Raw genomic sequence first — 25,991 nt, forward strand, 5'->3', positions numbered from 1 at the left:
ACTGATGTTATAGTAATAAATTATGACAAGCAGAATCACAGATGTTTTCACTAACATATAACTTGACCATACAAAATTATTTGTATTCATATTTACCATTTTTTTTTAAAAAAAAGGTAAATTTTGCATATGTAAGAATGTCTTTAAAGCAAAGCATGAAAATGAAATTTGGCATTTGTAAGCTATCTTAAGTTATGTATGACAGTATGAGTATCATAACCAAAAATTTTTTGCAGCCTTATATAGGATAGACAGACCGTGTCAGGACACAGCCACAAATTTTTAACATGAATATGTTGTGTAATGGGAAGTTGACAGTAGTTTCAATCAGGACAACTGTGCCGTTTTTTTTATTATTATTTTTTATTTTTGTTTTTTTATTATCTCCTGCTGGGTTGATAGTTTGTCCCTCTTCCCAACTCATAAATGTAAGTAAATTGGCTCCCCTTAACATTTCCCCTCCAAATTTCCTTTGTATTGTTTTAGTGGGGGAATAGGAGGGGGCTAAGTTATTGCAGCATATACTGTATTTACCCGCAAATGGGTCGCAACTATACTTTTAAAGCATAAAATCTTAAATTTTTTTTTGTAAGGGTCACCCCTAAAATGGGTCATTCCAGAATTGACGAACACAAGCAAAGTCTTTATAAACCAATTCTCAGCTTACTGAAACATAAATAATACTGCACTGTATCGCTGGGGCAGTCCTAACGTGTTTGCCTTCCCTCCCACTCCAACTGCTCATGGGGAGCTCGACGTGAGTGGACCGCCCTTCCCCTTTTTTGTTAGCTAGGCAGAAGATAAATGCCCAGGCTGTCATATAAACATTGCCAGAGGCAGCAGTTAGTATGTTAAAGGAAAGAAGTGGAAGGAAAGGGGGGCTGAGAGGGGCATGAATCTGGCCCATGTTTAATGGCTTGATTGGTTATCTATAGAAAAAAAAAAAAAAAGAGTGCGAGTAACTCGGTACACGTGATAGAAATTGAACTTAGTTCACAATTTCAAACTGTAACTCCTACATATATCGTAAGGGAGAAAACAACAGAAAAAATTAAGATAATTTTCTCATGAATTAACAAAATTATTACTCACTTAAAAATACCTGCCCAGAATATCAATAATTATTTAGCATTCAATAATGCATCTCTGAACGAAATATGAAATTCATAACAAGTAGCCCTATCTATGTGGTAAATGCAGGAACTGTCTCAACAGCGCTCTCTACGCTGCTGGTTGAACAAGGAGGAACACGAGCGCGCCGGTAGCAAATATAAAACTCAAGACACTCGCAGCAGACTGTATAGGATACTTATATCTGTCTTCTGAAACAAGCACATGTGCACTCTCACTGTCATATTCTTTCGTTCAGCTATCTCCTAGTCGGTTCTATTTTTTTTTTATTGGATAGGGAACGAATCATTGCACAAAGAGAACGAATACGATCCGAGCAACATATACAGCATAGTGCTCTACTTATATCTCTTTGGCCAAGTACCTATTATATTCTTTTTGCATTTGAAATGTTTTACAACGTTTCATGAAAACATTGCATTTTGGCCTTAAAATTTTACTTTCATCACTCCCAAAGAAGTTTCACTTCAAAGGGCAGGTAGCCAATACCGCAAATGTTATTTGTAGCATGAACAAAGAAAATAATCCAGCTTTTAAGGTATTCTGCTCTACGGAAAAAGTCCGATACCTTCAAAGTTCGACAACTTGGACTTCCCAAAGCTTCACACACCCCTAGTATGTACAGATTATTTTTAAAGCATAATTAAGAGTGTTTGAAATATTTGTGTAACCTTCAAATTTACTATCCCCCTAACTACATATTAAATATTTCTTCCACGCATAGTGTTTTTATTTTTGCATTCCAAGTCATCTTATATTTGAGAATGACAAATTCAAATCTCCCTTTTATTCCAGATCTTCATTGTATTTTAAGTTGTTCTAGAGTAGGTCAACATACGTTGGAGCTCGTCTGATCCAGGATGCCTTATGTTTGCAGTCGTCTGACGTCGTCCGGGCCTGCGGCCCCTTTGAGCCCGATACGACACCGCCCAACCACCATCTATATTCAAACCTCCCGCTCGTGCGTGCGTGTGTGCGTGTGTGTCTAGCCCGGCAAGAGGGCGCTTAGCTGCAGTGCGCCGCACCCCTAATTTGCTACGTTTTAATATTATTTGTAAACCCTTTTTGTTTTCATTCGTCTTTGCCCCAGTGTTGTGCAATTTACTTGTGTTTTCTTTAATTTAAATAGGTTACCTTAAATAACTATAGACGTTGCCCGGGCGGACCCGAACAGGCACGGACTTGGACGAGGGTAGGAATGCTTTTACATAAATTGTCATTAAATAAGTAAATAGTAACGAACTTTCCATTGTCAGTAATTTTTATATATTTTTAATGTTTATCTGTAATTTACTCAACTTTCGCCGGGGCACGGAATCGTAGAATATAGTAACGGTAATTGTGTTGGCGCGAAGGGCGCCATGTTGCCACCTGCGAGCGATGAGCTCAGCCCAGTCCATCTTCATCACTGACCGAGAGCAGACGCGCCAGCACCCCGGGGACTTCTTCAGCACTGACCAAGTAATTCTGTCTCGTTAATTATTTCTGAATCTCTTTCGTACGTCATCCTCGGGGCAGCTCTCGGTCAGCGGACTGTTTAATTAATTAATTGTCTCAGTCGAGTTTTTTTTTCATCACCGTGTAATAAGTAAACTTTGCAGCATGGCCACGTGTGCGGACCATGCCTTCACCTAAACCGATTCGTGCCTCAGGCTTTTTAACCGTGTAATGTGTAACGTGTAACGGGCGTGTAGAGAGACGTGTTAGTGAAATTAAATCTGGAAAATAAATATAAAGTGAGTACTTATTTAATCACGTGGTGAGTGAGTCTAGGAGTGTGGCGTGCCCGACGCCTAGAGCGGGCCAGGTCTGGGTAGCTAGGATAGAAAGGGCTGGTAACTCGTCCCCACTTGGGCTACGTCACGCCCTGAGCGAGAGACTCCGCCGGGTCCACGTGCCCTTCCACGTGGTGGCGCCCATAGTTAACATCTCGAAATCACCGGCAATGCGCGATCAGCCCTCACGTCAATCATCATGTACAACTGAACTGATATTATGCTTACCTCCAACAACTTCAAACTACTTATTTAAATATTTGATTTTTCACTAGATAATAGAGTAATAATTTACTCCAAACTAGCAAAGCAATAATTTACTAACCAAATTAATATTTGTTAAGCACTGGAATATTCATTTGAATCAAAAATTGTCCTCTCATCGACATTCATTTAGAGAATAACTCAATTGAAATCTACCAAATATTTGCACAACCCTACAACATGCAGAAGTTTATTACCACATCTCAGATTGAATAAGGATAGTAGAGTTACAATTGGAAGACCACTATATTATGTGTGTACATTTATTGTGATATTGATTTTATTGCACCAAACAATGAAGGCTTTATCAAAGAAGAAAGCAAACCAACTGTTAGTTTATTAAAAACTTTACATAAAATCATAAAAAAATGAATTTTGTTTGTGTGTATGTAATGTTCGACAGATTATTTTCCATTAAGTCATGTATTATTGGATTTGTGAATTTTTGACGTAACATCTAATTAATCGATGAACGCTGGCTGCACGCACGAAAAAGTGTCCCATTATGCACATTGTCCCGTTGCGCTGTGTCCCATTACGCTCATTTTATATTGCTCTTTGCTAACCTGAACCTCCTAGCATTGCGACCGAGTCCGTAGCGTAATTGTTTTCATGCATTTCAATGTAACATTTTCATTGCTCTTTGCTAACCCGTTCCTCCTAGCATTGCTGCAGAGTCCGTGGCACAAATATATATTTGACTGCATCTTGGTGTTGGGTAAGCTATTTTCCTTCACATCACTCCCATTCGTTTCCTACTTTTCCTATCATCGTCCTATCCTTAACAGAATAACACAGATTGGAAGAAGTTAAATAGCAAACATGTATAAAAGTTATATTTAAAATAATCTCTTCATTAAAGTAATAAACATATTTGAATTAATGAGTGCAAATAAAAGTAAATTTATCAATTAAATGGTAGATTTCATTTCACTGCTTTGTATCCATACAAAATAGTGATAATTCAATAAAAATGATTCAATTTTATTCATAAAAGTATGCAATCATTTTATCAATGTTTTGTTATGACGTCACTTTAAAATATCATCCGTAAACTGACTTTACAGACAACCAATTTTTTTTATGTATGACTTTGATTAGATATTAGGCCTGTGGGAATATTTGAATTTTTGAAAACGAATACAATTAGTTTATTTTTATTCGAATCAATCTCAAACTAATACTTCAAAATAACGGATATTTGTTTTAGCTTATGAATATTTGACATAGCATACCTTATGAGTTTGACTTATATCAATGTTCACTGTTGAGGTTAAGTTGTTTGTGCAATATAAATCCCCTTTTTATAAGTATTAATGCGATTTCATATTCATAAACATGAACAAGTGACTTTTAACATGCTAATAAGTATTTTAATTTTTTTTTCCCCCATTCTGTCTTGCTAAATGGTAACGGAAAACTGCGGGAACTATACAAAATACGGCATATTTGTTATTTCAAACTTAATTTTTAAGTGATATTACTCTACATTTCATTACATACGCCAATAGAGGGAAAAAATAAATAAACATCAACAAAAATGGACTCCACCACCACAAAACACACACACTCTAGTGCGATGGCCAGTAAAAGAGAATGCCATAGTTTCAACACAGTATATCGATAGTCACAATCAATCTAACACCATGTGATACAGTAGCAGCTTAATTTCAGTAAGTTTCTATGAGAAAAAAGATGTTGTAACTCAAAAACACACTACAAAACCTAATTAATGGTTTTGGATTCCATATGAAACTAGCAGAAATTGTGTTGATAATATTGCTGAACTAAAATACTGTTTACCAGACTGCAGTTAACCACAAAAATGTGTGAATAACTAGGGTTTAAATGTGTAAATATAAGCTCATTTTATCACTAATTTTGGAATACAGCATTTTACCTAATAAAAGATTCACGTTTTTCATGAAATGGATTCGATTTCACTGTATTTTGTAGCTCAAGAAAATGTTCAGGATCAATATGTAGAGTAGAAGGGTCTGGAAAATAGGGTGACTAGAAACTGAAATAAAAGGTTAGTTTAGGTCAAGTTAGATTAGGATGGCTGCATAATTAAATACCAATATTTTTCTTTGATAATTTAAATATTTTCATGTAATTATTGTAGCTGAATTTATTCAACTAACCTTCAACTTTAATTTAATTTAGTAGTATTTATTAGTGGTGCACCGATATGACTTTACCGATTACCGATTCGATTACCGATTATGAGAGCAATAATCGGCAGATAACGATTCAGTTACTGTTTATAATGAAGAATTTTTTTAAAGTGTAATAATAATAATGCACACAAAATTTTTTATTCCCATGTGAATTTAATAACAAGATTAGGTAAAATTGAGAATACAGTTATAATAACAGTATAAAAATATATAAAATACACTATTAAGTCATTGCAAAGTGTAAATTAAATTAACTTCTATTTATATTTGATATTGTAAACAACTTGAACTACAGTCTAATAATTGTAATTTACAATGGGTAAGTTTTTGTTGCAGAAAACTAGCATTATTATCGACTATCACATAAGGTTGCATCAAGAAATTACCGTTTAACAATGTAAACATGCTGCTTTATTTTGTTCACTTGAGTTTATAGAAAAATGTTTCCACACTTCACTTTTTTTCTCCCTACTCGCCATCTCACTATAATTATATAAAAATGACTAAAAACCAATTCTAGCACACGTGATTTTATTTATGTTGACTGAATTTATAAAATTATAAATACTTTTTCACTTTTCACGTCACATACAAGTAACAAACGGATAATGTTACCAAAGACGCCCATAATGAGTTTGTAAAACACTGTTAAAAACTAGAAGGTATCGGGACCACGATTTTGAACCGCTACTACGACTCGAAAAGATCGATTGTCATAGAATCCACTGCAACTGTTTGTGGCATTTTGATTGCGTGCCATCTATTTTGCGTCTCTGGCTATAGGTAATGTACAAGGCCACTAAACAAAAGACGAAACGTAAATAAACGTGTAAGAAAAATGTATTTTTTATTGTTCGAGGCAAAATTTATTAAACTTAACGAAATATCTGTAATTATGATATGACGGAGTTAGATGAATTTTGTAATATATACAAATATTACTGTATTTCGTCCTAAAATGCGTAACAAAAATATTACACGGTATAAGCCTACTTAATTACGCCGGGACGTAAATAATCGGCAAAGTAATCGTTAAGATAATCGCCGATTACGATTAATCGGTAAGTACCCATAATCGCCGATTACGATTCATCGGTATCCGCATCGGCGCACCACTAGTATTTATCTAATTTCACAGAAGCCAATACACTACACATCTACTTTCTCTTTCCCTATGGGATTCTAATTCTCATTCTTACTATTCAAATTTGATATTAAAAATTGAGAATATTAGTATTTGCATTCAATTCGAACTAAAAAACTGATTATTCTTCGCACACACCTCTTAGATACATATACATGCAAAATAATGAAAAGATTTCAGTTTAAAACTGTTACCTAATTTCTGCACTAGTAAACAAATGTCCCTTTAACAACCTTCACGGTATAACATCATATAATGGAGAACTGCTATCAACAGTGCTGATATTCTCTCATGAAAAAAAAAGGGGGGGGGGGGGGAGGGGGGCAGCATAATTTAGTCAATTTTAAAAGCCACAGAAGACTGTTATAAGGTGCTTACTTATATTGTAATTTTGAAACTATGTAACTAAATGTTTGTATGTTTCAAAAATTAAATATAATTTAGTGTATAATACTTAAATTGGCTACTGTATATTATACAAACACAAAGCTCATTATCAAAATGATTTTATTCAAAGTCAAAATCATAATAGCCCCAAAAGGCTCAACTTTGTGCTAAGAAATATGTCACTATGTAAAATTCTACTCACCTATCAGTGTGCTAAACATAATTTTTGTCAGAGTACAAAATGAGAAAAGGATAAAAATTTGTACTTTAAATAAAAAATACTACATTTTATCAACATACAAACTGTCAAAAAACATGTTATGTTGCTTGCTGTCAACACAAACATAATACAAAATCTACTTTATAAGTTTAATTTTACAATCTAAAATATTAATTTCAACTAAAAAGATAAATAGGTATTATACAGAAGTAAACATCTAAAATGTGATAATTAATACAGATCATTGTAATTAAACTTTTAAGTAAATAATGATTAGGTAAAGTATGTCCAATGCTCACACTGGCTTTTTACAAGAAAAATTAACCTGGAATATATTACAATTTACACAAAATAATAAATATATTTCATTTAAAGCTTCCAGTATCTTAAATTATAACATTATAAGGAGTATGGCCACAATATACTTTTCAATGCAGAGTTGTAAAAATTGTACATCCTCCAACTGCAATGCTGAAAAGAGAAAAAAAAGACAAAGAAATGTTAAAGTATTAACTAAATTTCCACTGTACAACGTTTTCATAATGACAGGACACAACTGAACCAAAACATCTTACCACTTCACTCCAAATCCCTCAGGTTGATTGTGGACTCTGCGAACTCCTGAGGACTGTCAATAGGGTCAAGAAGGAGAATTTGAAACTCTGGCTCATCCTGGTAGAAGTAATGTGTTATCGGCAGATCTTCCTGCAAGCATTTAAATTTAAATAGACACAAGCACGTATGTTAACTCACTACGCGTCAATACCAGACTTATCTACTGAGTAAAATAAATTGTAATTTGAGGATTTCAAAAGAAATTATAACAACAGTGTGTTGAAAAAATAGTTGTTTAACTTTATATTCAATTTTGCAAAAAAAAACAAGGAAAACAAACTGCGTATTTTTGCACAGATTATTTCCAGCATGAGAACATACACAACTAACAATTACACATAAAACCTTTATTACAGTGTCTATTACTTTACAAATTTACTTACAATTAAGCTAGACTGAACGAGGCTGGATGATTGGCTGGATATAAGTTAGCAAAATTCTTTTAAAAGAGTTTTTGAATGAATAAACACAAATTCTGTAGCTTCACTCAGTATCCAATAGCCACATATGTGTTTCCCGTGACACATAATAATTATTCTGCATACAAATTATTTTAATTTCAGGGTTCAATTGGTCCGACTAGTTAGTTCATCACAGAACAGGGAAACTTTATGAAAGGACCTCTGAGGTCTAGAGTGATATAACTTATTATGTATTCAATTTTTACTTTCCATAAAATAGTTCACTCAGAAAATAACAAATTACTGTTTGAACGTAAACAAACTTACGTTTCAGAAATGTTCAAATAAAGTTTACATCTCTGTAATGCGTCAATTAAGCCCTTGGCATCACTTAATTTCACATAAATATGACATGACTTAGGAGTTTGTCAAAACTTACTGCGTACTTCTATCACTTAAGTAGCACTCCTAAATACCATTCCATAAGGAATTGCCCTGTGTATTTCATATTATCATGCTTAACAATTTCAATTAACTATCATTAGTGCAGCAGACGCTTAAGCTAAGCTAACCAGTTAACACCACTGATATAACTTGAGATGCTTTAATTACATTGTTTCAGTATGGTGTCTAGTCACAGAAGAATGTCTTAAATTAAAATATTTAAATCTGCCATCCGATGTAAAGCTGTCTTCTGATTGACTGGCTGCTATATTATTAACAAACTGTCACCAGATGTAGCAAACCCAGATATCAAACACAAACAATAAAATTCAAATATCAGAAAATTACTATTTTTAAAACAAAAATAGGTGAAACCTTGTACAATGAACTCCTTTATAAGAAAATCCTCGTTATAATAAAGAAGCTGTTATGTCCCGCTAAAATGCTATATAACCTTCTGTAATTGTATCTCTGAATAATGAAGTATTTTTTCATAGTTCCACCAAAAACACCCGCTACAGCGAAGGAAAAATGAAAAATCTTCAAAAAGTTTCTGTGGAATCGTCATATATTTTCCATTTACTTTGTAAATATATCAGGTTCAGCTAATAAATACTGCCATCTTACAATTGATTTTCCAAAGAACTAAATACAATGTATACCAACATTAGCTAACAAAAAATGCACTTTGATTAATCGATGATCCAAACACCGCCTACAAAGTTTCTCATATATCCCACATACACAACTTTACATCTGGTTCCTGTGAAAATGCACATCGTTGCTATCGCACTGGGTTGCTGAATTATAAGATGTTAGGTTGTGGGCGCCACCACGTGGTTCGTGGGCACGTGGACCCGGCGAGACTCTTTCTCCTGGTCGTGACGTCGCCCGTGTGGGGCGAGACACGCAACCCTATTCACCTACGGTGGTCCTAACACCCGCTCTCAGCGTCGTGTACGCTATCACCATGAAACAATTATCCCAAGTGGGCTCTAGGCGTCCCACACGCCATACACTCCTTAAGGACACACGTGGTTAGAATGAAAAGATGGAGACTTCAATGCACCCGAGTTTTATTCACTCCCTCCTCTTACATATTTACTTATTAAGCGGTTAAAAAGCCAACGGCATGAATCAGCTTAGAGGAGGGCCAGGTCACCTCGTGGCCTGACCTACGATTCGCAACGCAGTCGATTTCAAAAATCCGTCTGAGCGGAAAAAATATTTACGTTAAAGAGTCTTCCACCCGGAGTAGGCCTCGAAGCGGTTAAAAGCGATTCAGAAAAATTATTACACGGCCGGATGCTAAATGATCAGTTCTTACCAAGTATTGAAGGCGACGAGGTACAGCACGCGTCCTACTCCGGGCGGTTCCAAGATTAGACTACCTGGCTAGGGGATGTCATGGCGCCTCCTTCCGCTCCCGTTACCGTTAGCTCTTCAATTTACGTTTTTACTTACAATGAAATATGAATAAACATTTAGTAAACCAGTATTAAGTTACTGCCTCTGCTCCTTCCACCTAATTAACAAAGCTAAATAAAAGAATTACAATAATGAAAAGTTAATTTGGTAGTTCTCTTAGCGGTCGCTTGTGGCGCTGTAACGTCTGTTTAGAAAAATGGACCTGCAAACATACGACCCTTGGGAATTAAAAGATAAAATAAAGATTGACAATTATTATTTAATAATTAGGATTTACGGGGAAGCCGCACCGACTCTAATTACTGGCCTCTTGTATGGCCGCAACACACACACTCACCTACACACGCTCGCCGTCGGCAGACGTTTGAAATAGAGGGTGCTGGTGGGGGGAGAGGGGTGCTGCCGTGGACGGGTCACATCGGGCTTAGGAGGGGCGTAGCCCTGGACGACGTCAATTGCCCCCCCCCTGAAGCAGCCCGATGTGACCGCTGCGCGTTGCGTCTGGGGTCGTCGTAACCACGGCGCGTGCCGACCCTGGTGACGTGGGTGGTGTTGCTGGAAGCGTGCCCTGGCTCCAGGCCCCCCCCGCCGTGTACAGCCCGCAACACTGGACTGCTGGTGCCGGCCGGCGTGATCATAGGTTGTAGTGGTACCCTACTGCGATTACCCCCGTGGCGTCCTCCCCTGTGGTCCTAGGGTTTGGCCCTGGTTCCGGCTCTTCAGGCTCCTCAATCACCACTCGGAACGTCGCGTTTGCTAGGGACATGTGCAGGGGCCATCTCGACCCCTCGTATCCTGCCTCCCCCGGCTCCTCTCCTCCGTCCTCCGGTTCCTCGATGATTGGGTGGGCCTCGTATTCTTCCCCCATCTCTTCCGTCCCCTCGTCCCGCGGGAATCCGTGGAAAGGCGTGAGCTGCTCCTCCCCGCTAGTGTCCTCGCCCCCCGGCGGCGTGGCGTCCCTGGTCGCCCGGACCGGTGACATGCCTCCCTCTTCCGGGAACCCCCGGACTTTGGTGTCGTCATGCCTGGAGGGGGTGGAGGAACTTGGGCCCCCTGCGACTCTTAGGTCCCCGCCGTCCGGATCCATGGCTTCGACCCCGTCGTCGGGCTGTTCGCTGTCTCCTCCCTCGGCCGCCATCCGCACCGCGTCGCGGTGGTATTTCGCCCTGCGGCCCGCCGGTAGCTTGACCATTACCGTGGCGGGGCCAATCACGTCCACGACCGGGACGGGGCTGATCCACTTCGGTGCCAGTCCGGCGCAGAAGTTTTTCCTGCGTGCTGACAGGGGGTGATGTCGGACGTACACCATCTGGCCCGGTTCGACACTGACGGGGGCCCTCGTCGTACGCGGGGTTCTGCTCTCTACATGTTCTGCCTGGTTACGTCGCGCGGCTTCGCGGGATTCTTCTAGAACCCTGGTCCGCCTTTCGGGGCTGCCCGCCTCGTAGGCCGGGTCCCGCTCCTCAACATGGTATTGCCCTGGCAAGGGGAGATTTCGCCCCTGCACCAGTGTGGCTGGGGACTCACCGGTCACCCCGTTCACCCTGCGCCTTAGGCAGTAGAGCATTTCCGGAAGTAGCTGGTCCCACTGGGTATGGTCGTCCCCTACTCGTAGCCTCATTTGGGTTTTAAGGTCTTGGTTCCGCCTCTCCGTGGGGTTTGCGCGGGGGTGGTATAACGGGGTGGTATGCGGCCGAACCCTCCACTTCGTACATAGCTCTGCCCACTTGCGTCCGGAGAACTGGGTTGCGTTATCCGTGAGTAGTACTCGCGGATATCCCCACCTGGGAAAGAACTCTGTTTCCAGGGCTTTCGCGATCGTCCCCGCCCTGCAGTTTGGCAGGGGGTAGGCCTCTACCCACCTCGTGAAACAATCCGTCACGACCAACAGGAACCGTTTGCCCCGGGGCGTACGTGGGTACGGCCCCATTAGGTCAAGGCGACCGTGTGAAATGGTTCCGATGGTAAGCGCGGGATCTGTTGCTCCCTTCCGTCCAATCGCCGCGCCTTACATCTCTGGCAGCGTCGGCAGTTCCGCACGGCGTTGCGCACGAACCTGCCTATCCCTGGCCAATAGAACATTTCCCTCACAGCCCGTGCGGTTTCATCCGTGCCTGGGTGGCCGGCGAGTTTGTTGTCGTGAAAAAACTGAAAAACCTGCCTACGTGACTGCGGGGGGGCGAACGTCCGCCACTCCGACTGGCTTCCTGCCGGGCGGGCCTGCAGGTGCCCGTCGACCACCCGGTACCCTTCGCATTCAGCCTCTGCGCACCTCTGTGTGATGTTCCTCGTGCCCTCGTCTTCCTGCTGTATGGCGCGCACGAACTCCTCCAGGTCGTCTAGCTCTGCCCCAGGGGGTAGCGTGGGGAAGTTTTCCCCATTGATGTGGTACAGCACGGCGGGCGGGGCTTCGTCCCTCGCGCTCGTGTCCCTGGTCCTGCTTGCGGGGGGCAACAGTTCGTCCCACTCGGCATCGTCCCAGGCCACTACCGTCCGGTCGGGGTTTCGCGACAATTCGTCGGCTAGTTCGTTGTTTTTGCCGGGGACGTGCTCCACGGTGAAATCGAGGGCCTGTAGTAGCATCGCCCAGCGGGTAAGCTTCGACCGGCGCCCTTGCATCGTCGCCAGCCATTTCAGGCACTGGCTGTCCGTGCGTAGCGTGAAATGTTGCCCCTCCAAGTGCGCCCGGTAGCTCCTCAGCGCCCAGACCACGCCCAGACATTCGCGTTCGTTTACACTATAACGTCGCTCGACCTCGCCGAACTTAGCACTAGCGTATTCAATGATTCTCGGTTCTCCGTCGTCGCCCTCCTGCAACAGGATGGCGCCGATCCCCTCTTGGCTGGCATCCGTCTGTACTATTATCGGGCGGTTCGGGTCGAGTCGGGCTAGCAGGTGACATTGGCGGAATCGGTTCTTCAACTCGTGGAACGCCCCCTGCGCGGCTTGGGTCCACTTAAAAGGTTTTTTCGGGGACAATAGTTGCGTCATCGGCGCCGCGACCGTGGAGAATCCCGGTATAAATGCGCGCAGCCAATTAGCCAGCCCTAGGAAACGCTGAAGTTGTTTACGAGTCCGGGGTGGGGTTTTATCTAGGATGGTGTCAAGCTGTTGTTTTGTCGGCCGGTTCCCTTCCTCATTTACCACCAGCCCGAGGAAGTCTAACTCCGTGGTGCCGATGTGGCATTTCTCCCGGTTGCACGTCAACCCATGAGTGGCAAGCCTCTCGAGTACCAACGCGAGGTGGTGGGCGTGGTCCTCCCACGTCTGTGACCATATTATGACATCGTCGAGGTAAGCTGCGGCGAAGTCCCCCGAGTAGTCCCCTAGCACCCTCGTCATCATGTTTTGGAACGTGGCTGGGGCGTCCTGCAAGCCGAAGGGCATTGCGCAAAACTGAAAACGGCGGCCGTCGGGTATGGTGAAGGCAGTCTTAGGCCTATCTTCCAGGCGGATTGGCACTTGCCAGTACCCTGACTTGAGGTCGAGAGACGTGAAAATCTTAGCATTCCCCAGCCCGGCAACAGTGGTGGCCATGTTCAACAAGGGTGGCGGTGCATTTACGGTTACTTTATTTATGGGTTTAAAATTCACGCAGAAGCGCAGACTACATTCTTTTTTCTCCGCGAGAACAATTTGGAAATTGTAGGGGCTCTCTGTGGGTTCTATGATCCCGTCACGCAGCATTTCACGAACCTGTGTCAATATCGTCTGTCTTCTCACGTGTCCGTAGCTCCCTGGTGGTATGAATATGGGTTCATGCGAGTAGGTTGGTATGGCGTGTTCCGCTACTGTTGTGCGTTTTAAGGGGTCGGCTGAGGCGAATACATGACACTGTTCATCCAACACACTCTGTATCGCGGCATGGTGCTCGAGAGGAACACCATGACGGAACTGGTTGAGACTGACCTTAATTTGCGGTGGCGGTGCTGGTCGTCCGACGCCGTGCAGGGTCCGCCGTCCCTGGGTCCCGACGTGTAGGCACCCCGTCCGCACCTCGATGTGCGCGTCCTGGTCGCTCAGCCAGGGCAGCCCAAGGATCACGTCGTCCCGCAGCCCCGGGACTACCAGGGCGGTTGCGGTTGACTCCTGGTCGCGGACTCGCACGCGCAGAGTCGCGATGCCTCGCGTGTTGCAGGCGTCCCCCGCGGTGGCCAGCTGAAGTCGGCCCGCCTGGGCCACGAAGTGGTCCGTCTCGAGGATCCTGGCCGCGACACAGTTGTGGCTGGCGGCCGTGTCGACCAGGGCGTTGACGGCGCGCCCGTTGACTACCACTGGCACCCTGATAAGGTCTCCTTCGGCGGCGCTCACGTGTCCCAAGAGCGCGACAGTCGGTGTCGGTTGGTCGGCGTGGTCGGAGTTTTGCACGGGGGTGACTCGGTTTACCTGGCTGCCCCCGTCGGGCCGTTTCCCGATGGCTCGTCCCGGGCTCCCCCAGGTCGGAACTGGTTCCGCACTGGGCATTCCCTGTGCCAGTGGTACACCGGCCCGGGACACGTCTGACATCTGGGTGGGGCTCCCTCCCCGATGGCCCGGTCCCGCCAGGCTGGCGTGGCCCTGGTCTCCGTCTGGGCGTGGTCGGGGTTCCTGGCGTTGCTGCTCGGTTGTCGGTATGGCACCAGCGCGCCGGCTGGGTTGGGGCCCTCGCTCTCTGGTTGTCGGCGTCTGCTCGTCGGGCTCGTGCGAGAGGTTTTTGCCGCCTTCAGGTCCTGCTCCACCGCGGCCGCGTGTCGGATAAACTCCTCCAGGGGTCCTTGGGAAGACTGGCGCAAGTGCGGGCGTAACTCAGGCCGCATGGCCTCGACCACGTGCTCCAGGATCTCGTCAGGGTCGCCCGCCGGATGCAGGCGCCGGTGGAGGCGTACCTTGCGGATCACGAATGCCTCTGCGGACTCCGTGAGGCCTTGCTCGGAGCAGTACAGCTCAGCACGCACTTTCATCTCGGCGCGGACGTCGGCGAAGCGTGCCCGGAACCTCCGCACGAACTCCGCCCACTCCATGTCGAACTCGCCGACGAACGCCCACCAAGTCTTGGCCTCTCCTTTCAGGGCACGCCCCACGCGCTCCGCCCACTCCGCCTCCGGGACCCTGTAGCGCCCCAGCCGGTCCTCGCACACCCGCACGAACTTTCCCGGGTCGTCGCAGTTCTTTCCCGCGAACTCCGGCAGTTCCACCGGCCCGACCGGGATCGCTCTCCCACGTGGTGTGAAGGTTGTGTGGCCGGTCTCCGCGCCGTCCCGCTCGTGAGCCATGTCCTTCTGGGGCGACTTCCTTATTCCGCGGCATAGCTTGCACGTGAAACACCCGTCCTTGTAGGATTCTGCTTCCACCTCGTCCGCGCACTGCAAGTGCTTAAATCCCGGCAGTTCCGGCACCAGCCGCCCTCACGTGCCCGCCCGACACATCCTTTGGCGGTACACTTGAGGAACTCTACCGTGGTCGTGCCTGTTTTGCGCTCTCCCCCACTCTCTTTCGCTTCTCGCGGTTCCAAACACACGCACGTGTCGGACCACGTGGCCCCCGTCACCCCACCAACGTGTCTCGGGCGTGCGCACTTTATACAATACAAGTCACTCAGATTGAAAACGTCTTCGGTCTTGACCGACGCCATGCTTTAAGATGTTATTACACGCACTGCAAAGTTCACTTGTTGCTTGTCACGCGACCCGGTAGGCGCTCTCGCTTCGCATTGTCTGTTGTCCACCCCTGGCTGCCTGCTGTTATTATCCGTGCTGCGCGCGCATTCCACGGTCACGTGACCTGGCGGAATTCCCGTTATCGGCCGGCCGGCCACTCAGCTGCGCTCCGGCGCAAAACCGCACAACTCACGCTTCCCGCTGCCAAACCGTCCAACTCACACGTCCCGGATTTTTGTTCTGGCGCGCGTTGTGTCTCGCCCCACGCTCTTGGGCGCCAATTGCTATCGCACTGGGTTGCTGAATTATAAGATGTTATGTTGTGGGCGCCACCACGTGGTTCGTGGGCACGTGGACCCGGCGAGACTCTTTCTCCTGGTCGTGACGTCGCCCGTGTGGGGCGAGACACGCAACCCTATTCACCTACGGTGGCCCTAACACCCACTCTCAGCGTTGTGTACGCTATCACCATGAAACAATTATCCCAAGTGGGCTCTAGGCGTCCCACACGCCATACACTCCTTAAGGACACACGTGGTTAGAATGAAAAGATGGAGACTTCAATGCACCCGAGTTTTATTCACTCCCTCCTCTTACATATTTACTTATTAAGCGGTTAAAAAGCCAACGGCATGAATCAGCTTAGAGGAGGGCCAGGTCACCTCGTGGCCTGACCTACGATTCGCAACGCAGTCGATTTCAAAAGTCCGTCTGAGCGGAAAAAATATTTACGTTAAAGAGTCTTCCACCCGGAGTAGGCCTCGAAGCGGTTAAAAGCGATTCAGAAAAATTATTACACGGCCGGATGCTAAATGATCAGTTCTTACCAAGTATTGAAGGCGACGAGGTACAGCACGCGTCCTACTCCGGGCGGTTCCAAGATTAGACTACCTGGCTAGGGGATGTCATGGCGCCTCCTTCCGCTCCCGTTACCGTTAGCTGTTCAATTTACGTTTTTACTTACAATGAAATGTGAATAAACATTTAGTAAACCAGTATTAATTAAGTTACTGCCTCTGCTCCTTCCACCTAATTAACAAAGCTAAATAAAAGAATTACAATAATGAAAAGTTAATTTGGTAGTTCTCTTAGCGGTCGCTTGTGGCGCTGTAACGTCTGTTTAGAAAAATGGACCTGCAAACATACGACCCTTGGGAATTAAAAGATAAAATAAAGGTTGACAATTCTTATTTAATAATTAGGATTTACGGGGAAGCCGCACCGACTCTAATTACTGGCCTCTTGTATGGCCGCAACACACACACACTCACCTACACACGCTCGCCGTCGGCGGGACGTTTGAAATAGAGGGTGCTGGTGGGGGGAGAGGGGTGCTGCCTTGGACGGGTCACATCGGGCTTAGGAGGGGCGTAGTCCTGGACGACGTCATCGTTATAGTGAATACTTAATGCAATTTAGATTCTGCACAAGTGTTACATAACTAAAATTTGCGGGAGTTTAAAAGATGTTTCCAAAATCATGATAAAAGAAATGTTACTTATTTTCTCTTTTGGAGGTTAGTTTATATGGATTAATTTTGTTTACTTACAAATTAGGTGGTTGGAAAAAACCATGTGCAATCGTTTATGACAAGACTTAACTTTCGGTGATGTATTTATTGTTTTCAGAACGTAAACAAACCTGCCTTTCAGAAATGTTAAAATAAAGTTTACATCTCTGTAATGTGTCATTTAATGTGTCATATTACTCTGCGTGTGTTAAAAAAAAAAAAAAAACACAGTACATTTTACCACGAAACTGACAATTCTGTATGCTGTTAATCAGTGAGGCAAAAATTTCAACCTTTCCAAAAGATTTAAGCAGACTTGTACAGTCGTGACTTGAGGCAAAGTGAAGTACAGCAAAACCCCTTATTTGCACTTTTCATGGGGACAAAGTAAAAAAGTGTAAAAAGCGGGAAAGTGTAAATAAAGGGAAAAGCATAAAAAGGAGTACAGTTTACCTTATTTAGAATTTTTTTCCTTTTGTTTAATAGCACATACTACAATGCAGGTACAAACACACTAACAACAAATTTTACTTTAGTATTTAATCAATTATTAATTTACCACATTTGACAAAAATAAAAAAAGAATGAAAGCCAAAATGTTTTTCTGATTACTTCCTAAAAAATAAATTTGAAATTTTCTTCTGCTTGCTTTTTTGGCTGTTCAAGGAGATTATTTGCCTCTCCAAATTATAAATACAGTTGCAACCGGCAGGGTTTATAACAAATACGGGCTACATACACATTGCTCACAGTAAAAAATTTTTTAAGAAAAGGCCGCAAATTGATGAATATTTACCGTCAATAGCGCGCCAAACGCGGAGAAAGGTCATTGTACTCGGTCAGCTGCTGTAACGACGCGGCGGCGCATGCGCACTCTATGCTCCGCCCAGACTCATGACGCCATCAGCCGCCAACCAATAGATGCGAGCTTAGCGGAAAAAAATATAAGCTCCACCTCCCGTGTACCAATTTTATCCAGTTCTAATACCAGTTTATTGGTATACGCACCAGTTTTCTCGCTGCCGTGACATGTTCAAGTTTACGTTTATCATGATGTCTTGATACCAATAATTAATTATTTACGATCCCCAGAAATAAATGGTTAGTTTAAAAAATATGGCGTCAACTGTACAATACTTCCCAAATTATAAAAGACGTATAAAACAGTTACCAAGACACCGCTCATTTTATCTTGTGAAGTTTATGTCTCGTACCAGTATTTCGGCTAAGTTGTGACATAAATACAGTATCAGAACTTACAAGCAGCCATGTTTGTACATTCATGAGTTTACGTTTTTCCCTCGTGCATTTTAGATTGTCTCCTGCTATAATTACTCGTACTTTTACACGCCTAGGCTTAAATTATTACATGTTTAGAAATAAAAGCAACTTTTCATGTTATAAAATATGTATATTTTGCTATTTAAAATGTTCATTGCCTACTAGCTCCACGGTATTTTCTGGTTGTTTATGGTTGTTCGTGACGTAAATAGCGGGATTGATTCGATTTTTGAGACGTAATTCGCGGGAAAGTATTGTATTGGACTATATGGGAACCAAACGGGACCTGAAGAATATAGTGCAAATAACGGGAAAACGTAAATAACGGTAACGTAAATAAGGGGTTTCGCTGTATTTTGCCAACTGATAAACCTGCTAAGATTCTGCTTAGATTTTACTCACCTGACTGCAGCTGCCCTAAGCATCGCAAATTCAACGCTATTAACTATACAGCTATTTATTTTTGTAGTACATATAAGATGTTAGGTTTGAATTCACCTCGTTATAAAGAAACCTCACTATAACAAACACACCCAAAATCAGTCCCTTCATGTTTGTTAGTATATTGAGGTTTTACTGTATTTTAACATATTATGAAAAGTTCATTGTTGGAATCAACACGCATTTCATTTACTCCTAGGGGCATCTGGACGATTGGCTTGCTACGGAAGATCTGTAGCCATAGAGTCTGCAAGTCCACAGACATGTTGAATCTCTCATCACAACACTGCTGTAAGAAAAACGAGATATTAATTAAAAATGTCAATATTCACATCAACAAAACAGTACAAACACTACAACTGTGTCCGTTTTGGCTCAGGACAGTGGAAGTATAGATTGAAAATGAGCTATATAAATCAGAAGAAAAAAAATATTTACCATACTTTGCATTTTTTTTTTCCTAAGCTTTCACCTAAATTTGATTTAAATCGATCCTCCCCATTGGGCGAAAAAAACCGAGTGGTGCCATTCTTACATGAAAGGTAAAAAAAAAAAAAAAAAAAAAAAACTTGCTGATGTCAGAGTTGGAAAATTCAGGGAATTTGGGGATTCCAAACTTGTAACAAAACTGTAAACATTTTTAACATTATTTTCTGGGGAGAAGAGGGATCAGACATGACATTTTCGTACTCAAATCTAGGACTCCTTCGATAGAGGAATACGAGCAATGTCTGGTAGCGAGGAAGGCCGGGGAACGGGGGGGAACGGGGGGAAGACGAAGAAGGCGCACCGACCTGCACCATGAAGCCGGCGGCGGGCTCCTGCCCAGAGCCCAGCGCCACGTCGTCCTCCAGCCCGAGCGACGAGGGCGGCTCCGCGCGCTGCTTCTCGCGCACCACGTCGCCCAGCGTGACGTGCGTGCGGGCAGCCCGGCACGTGGCGTCCTCGGTGGCATCCCCCCGCTCGTCCGCCCGCGCCTGCCGGCAGCACCGCGCTCGTTCAACATGCTTGATCAGTCGGTCTTCCACACATTTCATGGTCTTGGTATTTCCATGACACCTCTATTGCATTGAGAGTTTCATACATTAGACGACTACAATCATATTAGATATTTTCATATTCCATACAGTATTAACGATAAAATTCAAGCACTGACAAGTGCTAAATGGTTATGTCCTGCTTTCTGCTTATAACTTTTTCCTTTTTCCTTTTGCTCCCTTGAAAAACATTAAAACAGGGTTCTACCGTGGTACAGTAGACTTCTGATAGTCCGGAAAGTTTGTTACTTTCCACGTGCCAGACATCAGGCAGCATCTCCCCGGGATACCTGCCTGCTAAGTTATACAACAAATATATCTGTAAGATGGTGTTTGGCAGTAAATACTGTTTGGCAGGAACGTCCGGATGAACATTTCAACACAAATATATAGGCCAAATTAAATTTTTTACTGTACGTTTCAAGAGATCCCGAAACACGCCGAATAATCCCGAGGAATCCCAATCCGCGCAAAGCGCTTCCGAACACCACTTACGTGCAAAGTGTAAAAGCGGTTTTGACATTAGCTGAAAATTATAGGCTCATAGCTTAAGTTTACTATTTTGGCTTACGTCCGCAATATCACGCATTCCGCACAGTTGGATTCCAGACAACTGGAAGTCTACTGTATTGACAACCACTACATTACTGCACCAGTACCTGATGGTCTGGCTGAGGAATGACGAAGCTGGCAGTCCCCAGCTGTAAGGCCACCTCCCGTGAAGCCGGCAGTTCTGGAACCACACCGTCACCATGCCATCATGAGACGCAACATAAATACTGCGAGAAAAAATAGGTTGAGGCACTGCTGTTGCTGATTCTAGTAAATATCATGAATCTGAGTAAAGTTATTGGTATCAAATACACATTAATGAAATTAATACTTATTAGAGAGAACAATAATATTTGAAGTTTCAAACTTGAAAATTATTTAGTTAAAGTTCATTTTGAATGCAGGAAATTTGGCATTAACAACTTGTTTTTCAAAGTGTGTGAATTTTCATGTAACTTCTTATATGAAATAACTTATTTGTGAAATCACCACACAAACAGTTCCAACACTGGATAGTTTTAAACATTATGTTAAAATAATGGGTTTCAGACAACTCATGTTTGGTTTGTCCTGGTGTTAATTTTTTTTTTTGTTATAGAGAAGTTTTGGTTTAAGTTCTGTTAATATTATTGCTGATATGGAACATCCTATGAAACTGTCATTGATAAACTATTATGACATTAAAATGCAGTAACCCAATGGCAAGTGAAGCCAGGCCTTAATATGCCAGTCATAAGGTATTGGCAGAGGTATTGGCGGTATCAAAAAACAGTGAGCACAACTTTAGTTTATTTTTAAATACAATGTGTTTAATTTAAAAGTTAATTTAGTGTGGTACATATCAGGTATACATGATGGTTTCTGTGTATCAGGAAGGATATTGTAAAAATAGGTACTGAAACTGCCCTTCATTGTATTCGAAAATTCCTTCCTATTTTCTAAGTTTTCAGAGATTCTGTCTACAAATATATACCAGAAAAAAGTTGACAATGAACAAAACTATATTTGCATGAAGCTGAAAACTAAATATATATTACATATTCCACTTTTTCAGATGGAAAAAATATCAGACAAAAATATATAAATTTTACTAACCTTTATCCTAAGTAATTAAAAAAAAAGACTAAAGAAATTATTTTTTGGTTAAATTTTACAGGACAGTTTCATGGACAAAACTTTAAACAAATTTTGCGAAATCATGCTTAATTTTTTTTTACATATAATGCTATCTCTTAGATACAATAAAAAAATTCTTAAGAAATTTCCACTTACGTTTTTATTTTATCATAGAATAGAAATAGATGATAGAAAATAATTTATTCTATTAACAAGTTTATTGACGACCAAAGTTCATAAGAATGCTAACCAAAGAATTTCTGTGACACTCATTTTCATGCTTGTTTCTATAATCAAGCAATGTTTGTTTATTTGGTAACCATGACCACACAAAAAAACAACAAAATGATGATCTCATCTGTGAGTGACATATTAACTGCTGTGAAAAGATGAGATTGGACGATGGCATCGTCAAGCTGTACATTATGTGCAGCATGAGCATGTCTTACCAACTTAATAAATGTGGATCCTTACCATATTTACCTGCATTTACCCTGCGTATGGGTCGCACCTTTAACTTTGGGCAAAAAAAATCTAACATTTTCGCTGTAAGGGTCACCCTCGAATAAGGGTAGCACTATATATGTGTCTTCACTACAATTATATTAATACAAGTGAAGGCTTTGTGTTCCGTGTCTCAGCTTATTGGCGCGTAAGAAATACAGCACTGGTGTTGACCCTCGGTTCTCCTTTGTCTGTTTATTACGGAGACCTCTCCAATTACCGCACTACCAAACAAAAAGATAAAAGGAGAAGAATGCTATTTTAATACCCTTGTTTCCCTTTCATCTAGTGTATTTTATTTTTCAACCCATCCCTTTGCCAAGGAGCGAGAAGAGGCGGCAAGCTACTCTCTATCAGTTCATTTTATAAAATCTAACCAACAATAGCTGTCGTTTTGTCATGGAATGTTCATTTGAAAGCACGGAAAATCTCACGCAAAAACAATAATGTTTGGACACAGTTGCATCATGAACACCAGTCAAGACAGAAACGTTAATTGTGTAGGGTGCCTTCACGAGACATTTACAACAAAGAGAGGGGGGGAGAACCGTCAACACTGCCACATGCACACACACACACACTCGCTCTCTTTCTCTGGCTGGTTTAACAACATATAAATTTTATTTTCAGAACACCAACACGACTACGAAATTATATGCCTGTGCGAGTATCACCTGGACATGCGCATATGGGTTAGCTACTCATGCATGTGCCTTACCACTTGCATTTGAGCACTCTCTAACAAGCCTCTAATGCTCATCTACAGGACACTACAACACACCAGTTAGAGCTGATCTAACTGGTGGAGGAGTATCCTTCTCCCCCCCCCCCCCCCCACCCACCACCGAATACCAAAGTGTAACTTTCTTTTAGCATTACACAACAATCCAGCTGTGCCGGAAATTAGGTATTTCGGAACGTATTTTTAATTTTATCATAATTTTAAAATTATTTTTGGAAATAATTTTATTTTCCATATAAACTGGTTACATAAGGGTAATTTTTTTAAGTCGACTGTACTGCGACTCACCCCTGGTTGACCTTATTGCGTGCAAACTCTGACAGAGGGAAGTCTTTTACGATAGTTCATTTCGGGCCGGACGACGAGAGTTGCCGAAGGTTTCCGACGCCCCTCCACCCTCTAGGACGAAGTCCTTGTTTTAATTAGTGAAGCGGCGCGCATGCGAGCGGACTCTTGCTCTGCACTCTGAAACGACCGCGTCGGTAGTCCGCTGATCGCCTTTCGGGCTCCGTCCAGTTAAATCAAAGCTGACGCCGAGCAACAGTACTAAGATGTAGTCTGATCAGAAAAGGGATGATTCCCTATTTACCTTTTGGTTTTTTATTTTAGTCATCTCAGCATAGCCTCTACGTAGTTATCCAAGTTTCTCCGCGAACCAAATTTCTTGTCTGGTGCCGCATATTTTTTTTCTTTTAACCGCGACATCGCCCGCGCATCGCCCTCCATCTTCCTACCAGGCAACATGGCTGTGCCTAACAACTTCTACCCTGTTTTGGTAAGTTCTCTCTTAGGTCCTTTTGAAGTTTGTCTCTCTTGCGGTCATTTTCTGACCCGACCTTGTTCTGTCTGTGGTGCAGATCTAATTTTTTTTTTGGTTTGGTCTGTCCACAGACAGGGTCCTAGTCCCCCCTCCCAAAGAGAAAGAAACCATCATGGGGAACTAAGCAAGCCCGGCGACCTCCAATTTTGAATTGGTGGTTTCGCCATTGGAAGCCCTCACTCCCGGCCTTTTCGCCATCAGCTACGAACCGCCAGAAAATCTTCAGTTCGTGAGAGCGAGTGCCAGTGAAAGTTTCTTTTGTTAATTTCCAAATGCAATTTCAGATATCAGATTCGAAACAGTTTAACAGTTTTGGTCTCTTCAGCCATCTCAAAATTGTATATGTGAAATGGTTATGATTATCCAATGATAAGCTAATATGGTGATTACAGATTATTGTAAAATGTTAAACTTTACGGTTTCCTTAAGAATGATGGGTTGGAAAAATAATTTTCTATTCGCGGCCCGGGTCGGCAAATGATTAGGTAAATTGAGCTCTCTTTAATATTATTATATTATTATTATTATAGCTTGTAACAGAAAATCTTGAAAACAAACCTTGATCTTAAATAAAAGGATGCCTATAAACGTAACTGTTTGTTTTTATTACTTAAGGCAATAACGATCCACACTATGCTCCCAGGTCTTGATAGGGAGTTTACAAATTTTCGTTGGACCCACCCCGTGTCCGCCTCTGATGTTTAAAATTTTGTTCTTAATTATTTCTTTTCTGCCCGCCACTTCCAAGGCCTGTTTTGTCGACATCTTGTCAATATTAATAAATAGTAATAACAAGGACACGAGGGGCGTTTCACAGCACACACACACACACACACACACAGGCCCGTTTGCCAAAATATCCCACAGAACACACACCCCGCCCACTCATCCAAGTGAGTCTACAGAAGTGTGGGGGTGCATATTGAAATAAAGTGCACAGAGTGAGTGGTAGAAACTTCTGTTTCTGGCTCACGTGACACTGAATGCCCCGGATGGCAGAATGATAGATCTGCTTCTGGCTGGTTTTATTTTAGATTTTCCCCTCCCCTGCTCATCCTACCTTGCCAAGCCTGCACAGCAGACACGTCATTTGCCGGAGCTGACCAGGCAGGTGGCAGTAGCACAATAACTGCGCTAGCGTAGCTTCATGCAACTGCTGCAATATTTTGATTAAACAAATTATACTTACTCATGGAGTTATATTATTCAAAAATCCACATAGGTAAGATATTTTAAGCACACATTCAACTACATACAGTAGAACTCCAATTATCCGAACTCCGACTATCCGAATCGCCGATTATCCGAATCACAAACAAGTCTTGACTTGACTTGTCTTAACTTGCCGTTGTGCCTACACTGACTTCCCCCCGCGTGTGTAGGCACAACGGCAAGTTAAGACAAGTTCCGGCGCATTGCAGTCACGGCGCACCTGTCATTGTTTGTTTTGATTAGCCAGTGTGCTATTGACCTTGCTCGAGGACGCTACTCTTTCGCTACGGCTTACTTTTGTTTGTGCGTGTACAATACGTATGTACTGTATTGTTTTTATACCATGGCTTCGAAAAGAAAACGTGTTGTGCTATCGTTAGCGGACAAACTGAAAATTATAGAGCAACTCGATAAAGGTGTAACGGGTAAGAAGTTGTCTGAGATTTATGGTGTTGGACAAGCAACAATTTCTGACATTAAAAACAGTAAGTCAACACTTTTAAACTTTGTTTCGGTGCTTGAAAATGAAGATGGAAGTTACTCCAGGAAAACAATGAAGACAGCAACCAACAAAAATTTGGAAGATGCCGTGTTTAAATGGTTTTTGCAGCAACGTTCTATGGGAAATCCGATTTCAGGTCCAATCCTTTGTGAAAAAGCCAAAATCTTAGCAGAAAAGCTTGGTTATTCATATTTTAAGGCTAGTAACGACTGGCTAAGGAATTTTAAATTCAGGCATGGTGTACGCGAGTTAGATTTGGCTGGTGAGAAGCTTTCAGCAGACTCTGCAGCTGCTGAAAATTTTATTGAAAAATTTAAAACTGCATCAGAATCCTATGATCCAGAGTTTGTTTATAATGCCGATGAAACTGGCCTTGTTTGGAAAGCATTACCAAAAACCACTTTGGCTTCTAAAAGGGAATCTAGTGCCCCTGGACATAAGGTCAGTAAAGAACGTGTTACAGTGCTTAACTGTGCCAACTCCACTGGAAATCATAAACTGCCACTTCTTTTGATAGGAAAATCAAGAAATCCAAGAGCATTTAAAAACGTAAAAAAACTTCCACTCTTCTACAAAAGTCAACCCAAGGCCTGGATGACTGCAGCTTTGTTTACCGAATGGTATGATGAAGTGTTTATTCCTGAAGTGA

The 25,991-nt window shown here is 42.7% G+C and overlaps 1 protein-coding gene across 2 annotated transcripts in view; it reads right to left on the minus strand.

Annotated features, from left to right (window-relative positions):
- Window positions 1–5,667: 5,667 nt before the first annotated feature.
- LOC134541638 (protein suppressor of hairy wing-like) overlaps window positions 5,668–25,991 on the minus strand; it is a 65,005-nt gene continuing 44,681 nt past the window's right edge. Inside the window, exons 11-14 of one of the 2 annotated variants that reach the window (XM_063385214.1) lie at window positions 20,554–20,627; window positions 19,652–19,834; window positions 7,677–7,806; window positions 5,668–7,572 (exon numbers count right to left, since the gene is read on the minus strand). In XM_063385214.1, coding sequence (XP_063241284.1) covers window positions 7,681–7,806; window positions 19,652–19,834; window positions 20,554–20,627 — 383 coding nt within the window. In that variant the 3' untranslated portion in view covers window positions 5,668–7,572; window positions 7,677–7,680. Of the gene's footprint in view, window positions 7,573–7,676; window positions 7,807–16,184; window positions 19,147–19,651; window positions 19,835–20,553; window positions 20,628–25,991 lie in introns of those variants that run through there. The other variant, XM_063385213.1, reaches the window with a different exon arrangement.

Source organism: Bacillus rossius, assembly GCF_032445375.1.
Source record: "Bacillus rossius redtenbacheri isolate Brsri chromosome 4 unlocalized genomic scaffold, Brsri_v3 Brsri_v3_scf4_1, whole genome shotgun sequence".
Classification (NCBI taxonomy): domain Eukaryota; kingdom Metazoa; phylum Arthropoda; class Insecta; order Phasmatodea; family Bacillidae; genus Bacillus; species Bacillus rossius.